This window comes from Dicentrarchus labrax, unplaced genomic scaffold (assembly GCF_905237075.1).
Source record: "Dicentrarchus labrax unplaced genomic scaffold, dlabrax2021, whole genome shotgun sequence".
NCBI classification, from domain to species: Eukaryota; Metazoa; Chordata; class Actinopteri; family Moronidae; genus Dicentrarchus; species Dicentrarchus labrax.
This window is the reverse complement of record NW_026136704.1, coordinates 13,541,689-13,554,188: the sequence shown is the minus strand read 5'-3', so window position 1 is coordinate 13,554,188 and position 12,500 is coordinate 13,541,689. Positions and strand designations below refer to the sequence as shown.

The 12,500-nt window shown below is 41.0% G+C and overlaps 1 protein-coding gene across 1 annotated transcript in view; it reads left to right on the top strand.

The window, feature by feature from the left end:
• dscamb (Down syndrome cell adhesion molecule b) overlaps window positions 1-12,500 on the top strand; it is a 116,009-nt gene that overhangs the window by 79,432 nt on the left and 24,077 nt on the right. The window contains 3 exon segments of the mRNA XM_051399189.1: window positions 524-802; window positions 1,051-1,170; window positions 4,461-4,640. Coding sequence (XP_051255149.1) covers window positions 524-802; window positions 1,051-1,170; window positions 4,461-4,640 — 579 coding nt within the window.

The following is a 12,500-nucleotide window of genomic DNA, read 5'->3' as shown; positions in this document are numbered from 1 at the left end:
TTATATTAAACAGCCAGATTTACTTTTAACACCTGTTTTTTTTTTTCTGGATATTAACTATTTTTGTAATCAGGGTTGTAGATCGGGGGATAAAATAGTAGATTGATGTAGCAGCCAGACTGGAAGATAGGTAAGTATGTAGGTTAGTAGATCAATAGATTATTGACAGAAAAAGTTCTGGGTTGCATAGACTTCTGTTCCCAAACAACCTGAATGAGTCATCTTAAAGTTATTTTTTTGTTCTGTTTCTATGTGCTCTTGTAGCTTCTTGTGCTGAAAGGACAAAATGTTCCAGTCTGAGAATGACGGGGAATTATTGCAGAATGCTTTTCTATTCAGGTCTTTTATGTTCCTTCAGTGACCTCTTTAAAGCAAGATAGTTAGAAGATTGTAGGATTACTCTGAGTAAAGGACACAGTGCCTGCCACAGAATCCAGGGAATTAAGATGGTCTTTGAAACTCACGGCTGAAATCACATTTGATCTTTGTGTCTCTGTCTGTCTTTTTCCTCCTCTATCTGCAGTCCCTCCCTACATTCAGCCCTTTGAGTTCCAGCGTTTCACCATCGGCCAGCGTGTCTTCATCCCCTGTGTTGTCATGTCAGGCGACCGGCCACTGGACATCACCTGGCAGAAAGATGGACGACCAATCCCCATCAGCCTGGGTGTGACTGTGGACAACATTGACTTCACCAGCTCACTGCGAATCTCCAACCTGACGCCCGACCACAACGGCAACTACACTTGCATCGCCCGCAACGAGGCTGCTGCCGTGGAGCACCAGAGTCAGCTCATTGTGAGAGGTGAGAGAGCACAAAGGAAAAGATTATATATCTAATGGCACCTAGTGGACTACTATAATCTGTAGCATGTGTGCAAGTTTTCATTTTAAGCAATCCCCGCAGGACCAAACTTCAATTATTAGTTCCTCCTGTCTGGCTGAAGGTAAACTGGTATGAAAAGCTGCTTACACAAGCTACAGTATAATAAAGACACCAGGAAATGTCATGTATCAGTGTTAACTGTTACTTGTGTTTATGTGCATGTACAGTTCCTCCTCAGTTTGTGGTTCAGCCTGAGGATCAAGATGGGATCTATGGGAAAACTGTGACTCTGAACTGCTCAGCTGAAGGCTACCCACCACCCACCATTGTATGGGAACACTCCAAAGGTACATTAAATACAGCACACATTAACCACTGCAAGTCAACCTGCCAGCTATGAGGGAAAACAAATCACACTTTTGAATTCTAGCTTACAGAATAACAAAGCAGACTTTTAGTCTACAGGATGCTCTGCAATAGCGTTGATGTCAACATCTAATTCATGATTATTAATATTTTCTGAAAGCTGTGCTATATCAGACTCGGTGTGTAATATATGACGTGCCTGTAAAAGACTCAAACACGGATGTCTCAAGTCCATCATTCAAGGTAATTAAATCCACATTTAATGGATATAGTGATACAATTTACACTATGTTTTACCCCCACAAAACAAACTGCAGTCACTTCACTGTCCTGAACACTACCTATCTCTACTGTCCATCCCATATGAACACAGCATTAGGAGTACAGTTTTTTTTTTGCTAAATGACCAGTGCTTACCCAAAGGAAACATAGACAACAACTCACTGCAACAACAAACACATGCAGTACACAAACAGAAAGTAATATGGATTCAAGTTCACTGCATTTACCTATTGAAGTGCAGTTATTGAAGGTTGCAGCCTTCAGTTTCTAGTCCACTCTGAATATTCATCCATTTTTTAATCAGTATGATGAAAAGGATATTTGTTTATTGTAATACTAGATTGTAATGATCATTTTTACAACAACAGTACACTTTTTGTGTAGCTGGCTGAACCACTTCATGGTGTCAGGTTGTGTTTCTTAAAGCAACAGTGTATGAAGGTGAGTGCTGTCCACAGCTGGTACGACAGTAGTAGTGTTTTTGCAGGTGAGTGGGTTCCATTTGCTTCATCCATAGCCGGTGCATAAGTGTGTGTGAGTGCACAGACACACACACACACACACACACACACACACACACACACACACACAAAACACACACACACACACACACACACACACACATACACACAAACACACAGACAATCTGCACTGTAAACATAGGCTGGAGGCTTGCAGGATCTCCACCTGCATCATTAGAGAATCATCAGAGAGAGACAGACAAAGACTGACAGACAGATATACAGAGGCTAGAGCATTAGCAGACAGACAGGCAGGGAGGCAGCAGGTGAGTTCAGCCACTTGAGCAGGGCAGATGAAGAGGGGCCCCAGGTGTTTGCTCCATCATCCATATAACCAGGGATGAAAGCTTCACCAACAGAAGGACAACAACCAATGAGGAGTGGCGTGTGTGTGTGTGTGTGTGTGTGTGTGTGTGTGTGTGTGTGTGTGTGTGTGTGTGTGTGTGTGTGTGTGTGTTGTGTGTGTGTGTGTGTGTGTTTGTGAAGGTGTGCGTGTGTGTGCGCTAGGCCCCATGATCAAAGGAATGAAAGAATCAGATCTGTTTTGCACCCTTTGATTGGATTTGTGTGTGCGGACATGCGTGTGTGTGTGTGTGTGTGTGTGTGTGTGTGTGTGTGTGTGTGTGTGTGTGTGTGTGTGTGTGTGTGTGTGTGTGTGTGCAGTGAGACAAGCAGGCCTCATGCCTGATTAGTGATGTCTGACCAGTCCTGATCAGTACAGAGAGATCAGACTGAGCAGTGTGTGTGTGTGTGTGTGTGTGTGTGTGTGTGTGTGTGTGTGTGTGTGTGTGTGTGTGTGTGTGTGTGTGTTTACTCAATCGTAGCGTTAAAAATAATCATTACCTATCCAGAGGGAAGTTGGCCAGACGGCAGCTCGTTTTTGTTTTCTTTGGGACCTTCCTCACATATTTTAACTCCTATTTTTTATATATTTTCTGTTGCTCTGTAATGTGCTGCACAGGATATCAGTCAGAGCAAAAAGGCATTAAAAAATCACCTCCAAAAATGTATCCAGGGTAGGTGGCTTGGGAAGCTATCTTCTAATTTGTTGTAAGCCAGAGTGCAGTTTGTCCCGAGAATGGCTGTCTGGCATGCTTTTACTGCAACAGAAGTAGCTAAGAGCTAGATGAGTGTCTCTGGGAGATATGGAACAGTAAGTAAAGGTCAACTGCTATTAGCATAACGACCAGCACCATTTGGATATGCAAAATCCATAATTCAAGGAAGAACACATCTTCCTCCCTCTCCCGCTCTCCGTCTTTTCTCTCTCTCTCTCTCTCTCTCTCTCTCTCTCTCTCTCCGAGCCACGGGAGCAGGAACAAAGTCACCACTTGACCCTTTGCTAGCCTCGGCCACTTGACTGCATTTTAATTAAAAAGCAAAAACCCACAGCTCGCTAAATAGCCTAATCTCTACACGCTAACTTAAACACGAGCTAATGCAACGTCTGGCTCAGTTCACACATGTGTTTAATACTACATGAGCAAGGTGGAGTACAGTGCTTTCATCACGATAAAAGCAGGCCGCTCTAAAGCCTTATAATTCAGTGTCAGTGACATACAGATTTAAGGCTGCCATTGCAGAATGAGATACTATATTGTTTGACAATAGAACAAGAGTGATTATATCATTTTCTATTAAAACAGATAGGTATTAATTACAACGCAGGCAGCAGGCCAGAATATGTCAAAGATGCCAAGTCCAATTATTTCAACAATGCTTCAGTGATGGATATCAAATGTCAGTCGTACTGGGCTGTTGAGAGTTGAGAAAAGACATGCGCAAAGCATTACTCTACTTGTTCTCAAACCAGACAATTTACTGTATGTGGTTGTTGCTTTAAAACAACAAACACGTATGCGAAAATTCAGATGTGAGAGTCGACACACAGGAATAAATAGTCCAAAAAAAATCCATGTCTAGCTGCAGTTAACATCTTTGAATCTCAGTGTTGAAGGCCGGCAGCAATGCAAAGCCTCCCTGCTCTCCTTCTGCCTGTTGTTCCTCTGCACCAATCTGCTGTCTTGTTAAACATGAGCATTATGTCTGTTGTGATTGCATCACACTAGCAGCTCGGCCTGCTTCACTGTGCTCAGCAGCTGTTTGGTGGTTTAAGGATTTAGGCCTGGTGTTAAGAAACATGTTTACAATCCTCCCTAAATCTGACAGGCTTTGTCATCAAATCTGTAAACACAGACGCATGGTCAAATTAATGCGCACACACAAATATATAAACACACACACACACACACACACACACTGGAGGTCAGCTTACTGTTAAGTGCTGTATTTGCATTATAGATCTCTACTGAAAATCACATATTAATTTATTGGCCTGTGTCTACATTTATACATAATGTATGAACTCTATTAAGAGTTGGATATTTAAATGTTTGTTTTCTCATTTACAGTGTTTTTTCTGTCTCTCTTTCTGTCCTTTCTGTCTTTTCTCTTCCTACGTGTGCCAGGTGCTGGCGTCCCCCAGTTTCAGCCCATCCCACTGAACAGCGGCTCTCGTGTCCAGCTGCTGAGCAACGGTTCGCTGCTAATCAAACACGTGCTGGAGGACGACAGCGGCTTCTACCTGTGTAAGGTCAGCAACGACGTGGGAGCTGATGTCAGCAAGTCCATGTACCTCACCGTCAAAAGTAAGGGCCTGCGTCTGATGTGCGATCAATAACAGCTGATGGGCAGTAATCATTGTGTATTTTGATGTCTGGGTTGGTGCAGTGACAAGCACTCAGGAAAAAAAAAGAAGCTTCCCAGCTACAGGATTTTACAGATAGCTCCTCTTAAAGTTGATAGGTCAGACATTAATTTTGTAGAACATGGAGGATACAAGATGCCACATTACCAGATTCAATAGCAAACTGCGAGAAAGATTCTTGTCATAATCCATCCAAAGCAACACATCACTTGCAGAAATAGCTTGAGATGAGTTTCAGCTAAATAAAAAACATTTTAGAAGATTATCAAAGAATTTATGGGGTCATTATCCTGTCATGAGACGGACTAGGGAAGATGACAATTCAGTACATTTGTTGAAATAGTGGAGGCTGATGTCCATGCTCGTAATAATACCATGAGTTATTGAGTATAAGCATGTTTGTGTTTATGTGTGAGTATGTGAGTGTTCTCACTGCTCTCTCCAGTGGTCGGCATGTTAATGTCCCCAACTACAAGGTCTCCCACCTCTAGTGAGCATTAGCATGTAGCTCCCCTATAGCGCTAGGAGTGGCTCCTCATTTTCATGGTGCTTAGATGCGAATTGGCGCCGTGCTAATGTTACCAAACTCTCTCCTCAACAGCCCAAAGCCTGATATGTAGAACACAAATATGAAAAACATGAGTACTGTTATTAGTCCAATGGTATGGAAGGTTTAACTGTCCCTGACCTCTGACCTCTGTACAAAGGGAAGACAAAAAATGATATGTGTAGAACTCTCCTTCTGGATAAATCAGTACTTGTTATCATTAATATCAGCTGGCATGTCGTGGATATTCATGTGTCACTGTAATTAAGCCTCGCAGTGTACAAGAGCTGCCACTGCGTGAAGCTGTCAGTGCTGCAGCAGCAGGCTCAGAGATGAACATGCTCTCTGTGTTTTCATAGGTCAGTATGCTGACTGTAGCACCCAGTTGCTATGCAGCAAGTTGACCTATGGCTGTACTAACCTTTTTTTCCTTCCATTTTCTACCAAGCAGAGAGCAAACACTGTGGCAGCAGCTAGACTCAACTCTCAGTAGCACATCTAACTCCAAACACTAAACATAGATTTTTTTAAGACTTTTTGTGTTTATTTTAACTTAAGCAAACAAGGTCTTATATAACTGAAAAACACATCTAATAAATCTGAACTGCATTTGTTCATGATAGGCCTGTACTGTATCAGCTGGACTCCATTATACCAATAAACCATAAACAGGTTAGAGTGATATGATATAGATCAGTAATCCAATCAGCTGCACACATCTCCCTCTTTTCTCTCCTCTCTGACGTTTGTTGTTTTTGGTCCAGGAGGTCTTTCAGTCACTTTTTGAGGTCATCTTTCTGTGACAACTGAAAAAATATGCAGCAGCAAAAGATTAGATGAATTTTCAAGTGTTTTTTCCTCACTCTGCTCTATTGCCTTGACACAAATCACACTGCTCCACCTTACTGAGACCTCCTCTGCCATTGGACTGTGTGTGTGTGTGTGTGTGTGTGTGTGTGTGTGTGTGAGTGAGAGTGTACAAAATACCTATATAGGACAGACATACTAGAAAGAGCAGTGGTTTATGTGTAAATAGTTTTGTTTTGTGTGCATCTTGAGGGCGGGTGAGAAGTAAACTGAGATGGCAGGCATGGTTTCAGTTTCACTGGTCTTTGTAGTCAGTTGTATAATCTACCATAGTAGAGTAGAGAAAGAGAGAGTGTGTGTGTGTGTGTGTGTGTGTGTGTGTGTGTGTGTGAGAGAGAGAGAGAGAGGGTTGACCCACCGAACACACTCTGCTGTTGCTCAAGGCTTCGGTTTCACGCTGTACACGGCTCTATCAAAGGGAATTTTGACAGCTTTAGTTCTAAATAATGTAGACTTCTCATAACTAGTAGCTCCATTAACATGAGCAGTGATGGTAACATTATTTACAGTTTTTATTATTTATATGAAAGACAAGTTAGTCTCTTTCAGATGAATTTGCATTTATTTTTAGTAATTTCATTCAAGTTTTTAAAAAATCTTACCACACGTTGAACATGGTTGTATATATAGTAAGCAAAGTAGGGTCAGTTAATTGTTCCTTTATGTGTTATATACACATTAACTGCATACAGTGTATGTTATTACTGCTATAATAAATCACATTAAACCATTAAAAACATTTATTTTTGATCTTCAACTATTGAACAATTCTGACACGTGCACAGAGCCTCCAGTCCTTCCAGAAAATATAACATTGTACAATTACAATAATTCATATCTAAATATCAACTTATTAATCTGATTAAATTTGGTGCTAAATTTAGAATTATTTATGTTATTTATTTTCCTGAGCTTTGGTTGCAGATATTTGTGGTTGTTTGAAAAACACCTGCTCTGAAACTTTTCACTATAACTTTTACTATTTCTCAAACATGCAGTATTTACATACAGTTGTCGATGAGTTCGTTCACTTTTCCTACAGCATTTTGTCATTAATCGCAAAAAACTACAAATTACCAATACCAATTTATTTTTGCAAAGTAGAAGTTAGTAGTAATATAAGTAATTTTTCAATACAGTAATGACAAAAACCTCAATATTAGTATCTGGTTGGCTGTTTTGCCCATACCTACTTATCAATACACAACTGAAACAAATTACAGGACTCTATCGTACTGCAGCTAACATCGTAGTAACAGTGCCTGTAATATGTCATCATCAGTAACACTGAATATGAATTAAACACACGTGAGTACAATTCTTTTTCACACTCTGTCCATTTACTCTTGAAGTACATTTCTCTTGCAGTGTCATCTAAAACCTCTAAGTCATTTATGATTCAGTTAGCATTGACGTTGACATCTTCACAGCTAGAAGAATTCACATTACGGGGAACAACTATAAGTTCTTTGGGCCTGTGATAATACTCTGTACTTTCCTTCCCTCTGCTGCCATTGGTCATTACATGCTGGCTCAGGCACATGCTTGTCACTCATCAACAGATCACATTTCATGCCCTTTAAACCCTAAACTGTACTCGTACACTCAAGATGCTTTCTGTAAAAGTGTACTTACTCGCATGAGTAGTTTGAAAAAGGGAGACCATTACTGTGCTCGTATACATCAGCACCATCATGTCCATTTCTCAGGGTTTGTGTGTGTGTTTGTGTACAATTACACATTTCTATTCATTTTTAACTAGACAGTATGATTGTTGTCACACATACTGTAGATGTATTTTACTGCAAGTGTGTTTGCAGTCACATTTGTTTTTATTTATGTCATTCATGGTGCATTGTGTTAAATCTGCTTGCATGCAGCGTATGCAATTGTGTGTGTGTGTGTGTGTGTGTGTGTGCGTGCGTGCGTGCGTGCGTGTGTGTGTGTGTGTGTGTGTGTGTCTGTGTGTGTCTGTGTGTGTTTTGCAAGACGCTGGAACTCTTGAGTGCATTTCAGCCTCATTTAAATCCGTCAATACTTCAATTAGAAGCCGACGAAGGGGCTCAAGGGAAGAGCAGTCCGTGTGTTTCTCTGGTTTATTTGCACGCTCTGGCTGTCTTTGTTTCTTACATTTCCACCAATGAGAGAAAGATTAAAACGATAAATAACACAGTATTTGTCTCATTTAAACCCTTGTTCATTTGCTGGTAACTATGTGTGTCCTCCAAGTGTCTGAATCCCCCACTGCCAACTATAAAGCATACATTTATTTACCATTTACAGATCATTTTTTAGCTTCATTCAATCTCTCTGCTAACAACATAAATTTAGTCCCAGTTGAATATTAGACTAGTACATCATATATTTTAATACATCATTTATACATCAGTCTGCGTTGCTCCTTGTGTCTCTGTGAATGTGTTGTTAGTCCTCTTTCTAAATCACAATGTCACCATAGTTCATCCTGTAAAGAGAATTGCTCTGCTTATATAATAGTATTTGACGATTTATAGAACTAAAGATCTTTTAATGTATGTCAGAAAGCCCTGTATACAGTAGGCCTAAGTTACAATCTGTTCCTCAATCTAATTAGCCTTATTTCTATGTCCATGTTGTAAATTCAAGCAGGATTCGCGTAGGACTTGTCAGCCCTATAATTAATGAATATTAAATTATTGTCTTTATTAATCCATTAATGGTCTTCCTGTTTTGTATGACCAATTGTCCATAACCCAAAGATATTCAATTTGTTATCATACATCGCAAGTGACCGTTGGCTAAACCCCTCTCCTGAGAAGTGGTTGTCCAAATCATAGCTTTACTGTTTTTGGATTTCCACGATGAATCGCCTATCAAATAGTTACCAATTCATTTTTTCTTCCTCAACTTATTTAGTACCATCAACTAATCATTTTTTTAGCTCTAATTTCATCTTCAAGTTTACTCGGGGAATTGGAGTGTCACTTTCTATACAAACGATTTTCGAATCTCCTCCATACTGTTCAGTGACAGTAACTTGAAAACGTGGTCAAAGGATTAGAAAGGATCCACCTCACTATGGCGCTTCCCCATCTTATCCCTCGATACCTCCCTCACCTCCTGGCTTTGCCCCCCTTCCCTCCCTCTCTACCCCCCTCAGCTCTCTTCTTTCTCCCTTGTCTCCCTCTTCCCACTCACACTTTCTCCTCTACCCGCTTGTGTTTTATTACCAGGCCCCTGTAATATCGCTGGATATTAAAAAATATACATCAACCGAGCAATTATGGGCTATCAAAAAGAATAGGTTTAGCCCGGGGCCCTGCGAGTGCTGCACAGTAGATGCATAGAGATGAGATGAGGAGGAAGCGAGTGAGTAGGCTCACCTCATCTTGGGCCACTGAAGCACAACCAAGATCAGTAGAGATTGTAGAACATTTTAGATACTGCAGTCCACATCGCATGGTAGCGATCTTGAATACATGAACATTTAGCATGTTTCATTCACAAACACAAGGTCACAGACTGATTGAAACATCTGCAAATGCACACTGATGTATTCATAATTGCATATTCATATACAGGAACATACTGTACACACACCTACACAGGCAAGCATGTGATCGTACATACAAACATTAATGACAAATAGTCTAATACACACATGATTTCATACAGATACACTCACACACAGAGCTTTGTGTGCTGTCATTGTGTGCCCTTTCTGGAGCTCTTTCGATGAGCAAACATGAGCTTCGTCGATGTCTACTTACACTGCCATGGCCTCAGATTTAGATGGAGAAAATAGTCCCTGTTAAGGAGCAATAACATTTAGAGAAGGGGCTGAGAAGACTCTTTTAATAGGACTCACTTAAAATTCATAGTTGCTATGCAAAATAAATCAGCGATTTCCTGCGCGGGGGCAGTGGGAAAGGGGATGATGGTGTGGGGAGCGAGGGAGAGGGAGGGGCTGCGAGTGAATAAGAGATGAGGTTTAAACGTTGGCAGTCCCAAGTCTGACACGTTCCATCATGTCGGGGGTGGGTGGAGGGTTGAGGGTGCACGTAGGCACGCACAAGCTCACAGGCCTCGCATGTGCACACAAACACACACACAAGTAGCACCCCCTTTGGATTTTTGTTGGCGGCATCAAAGAAGGAAATGTACTGTGAGAAAAACTAGAAACATGTTGCAGGAGTCTGTGTGTGTATCTGTTGATTTGTTTGTGTTGGGGTTACTGTATGTGTGCATGTGCTTGTTAACTCTCTTTACAGTATACATGTATAAATTAGAGAGCAACTGGTGCAGCATGGCCAGTATTATTGTCTATAGCTTATTACATTTCAATGTTCATGTTAGAGGTAATTTAACAATGTGTTGCCATTAAATAGTTTTCCCCTAGAGAGAACTTACAAGCTGCTAGCATGGATCCAGGGATGGCACTGTTGGTCCGTCTGTCCATCTGTCCACCACTTTAATATCTCAGCAGTTATTGGACGGGCAGCCATGAAATTGGTACAGATATCCATGGTGCCCAGATGAAGAATCCTACTGACTTTGGTGATCCCCTAACTTTTCCTTTAGCGCCACCTTGAGGTGATCATCTAGCACCATCACTAGGTCAAAACTTGTCAAGTATTTGGTCATAAACTAATGACATTCACATCAGCTAGCCTACATGTTGCTGTATGTGGTGTTTAGTGCTAATCAGCAAATGTATGCATGCAGACACCCTAAACTAAAATGGTGAACATAGTAAACATTATACCTGCTAATTGTGAGCATGTTAGCAAGCTGACATTAGCATTTAGTTGAAAGCTGCACTTAGATACAACCTCACAGACCTGCTTGGGTAGCTTTAGACTCTTGCTTAAACCCTCAAACACTGATGTCAGTATCCGACTTAAAAATTCAGAAAATTGGTCGGTCTCCAATACAAACATACACATATACAGTAGGTAGGCCTACCACTGGAATAATAAGCAACAATACAGCAAGACACCATCTGTCGCTAGTTGTGCTACAGAATGGCTGAGGTTTAATACATGAGATCCATTCAAACACCGTCAGCCAAGTTGCCATTCACACAAGTACAGTATAATAAATTATTCATTATAATTTCAAGTACTTTAATTGACATGTGATTGTCTAACCTTCCTGGCACTCCTAGTACAAGCACAACTGTACCAGACTGGCACCTGTATGAAGCCAAAACAAATGATTACAAAGTTATCTACAAGAGCTGTTTGACCCAGGGGAATACTGTATGTGTGGGCGGGGGGGCATGTGTTTATTTCTCAATACTGTTTTCGGGTTCTTTGTGTGTGTCAGTGCTTCTGTTTTGGTTTGCATTTGTTTGTGCATGTGCATCCCTATGATTTTTTTATCTTGTCAGTGTGTCTACGCTTGCATACTGTACAAGCGTGCAAGGCCAGTATCTCTGTATTTGTCTTTGTTTGTGTATTTCTGAATGTGCATGGGTGTGTGCGTGGGTCTGCTGTTATTCGTGCGTGTCTGTATATGTTTGAATGCGTGTGTGTCTGTGTGAGACAACAGCACGGCCAGCGGACTTGTCTGCTGCGTATGAATAATCAAAGTGGTCTCTCTCATCATTAAATCATCGCTGTCCTGGTGGGAGCCTGAGGAGGGAGATGGAGTGAGAGAGCGAGGGAGAGGGAGAGGGATCATAGTTAGCGCTGCAGGGGTACATGCTCTCTCTCTCCTCCATCGTGTAGTGTGGCTGAGATGTGTCATGAGCACAAGTCTTTTCTGCTCTCTGTGCTCGCCCACTTAGCTCCCCCAGACACAGCCGCTCTCATACACACACATTCATACATATGCACGCACAGTATAACACTCATACTCATGCACACAGACACATTTTTCAGGAGCGTACAGACATTCACACACTGACTTCAACACACATATTGCATCTCTTCTTGGAACCTCTACTACACAGGTATCTGCCACATGTAGCTGCCACTGCTGTCCTTTCCAATGATACAGTATTCACCATAGCACAAATTTACAAATGCTGGAAAACTAATAAACGTACTAAATACTGGCCTGTCTAATGTAAGACATAAATAAATTAAATTAATTTTAAAATAAATTAACTGATTAGTCACTCGAGGAAAACTATTGTCAAATTGTTTAGAGCTGCTCTAATCTGTATTTTTATATCAACAATGGACCAAATTCAGTGAGTAACATTTAGGAGAATCTATTGACAGAGGTGGAAAGTAATGTTAATAAATGTTTTACAGATAGGATGTTTTCATATAAAAAAAAAAAATCAAGTGAAAATAAGAAGTGTTGTTAGTGTGTTAGAATGAGACGTTTATATCTACAGAGGGAACAGGAGTTCCATAGAGTCCGCCATGTTCAACCACCATCTTTTTCCACAGCCCA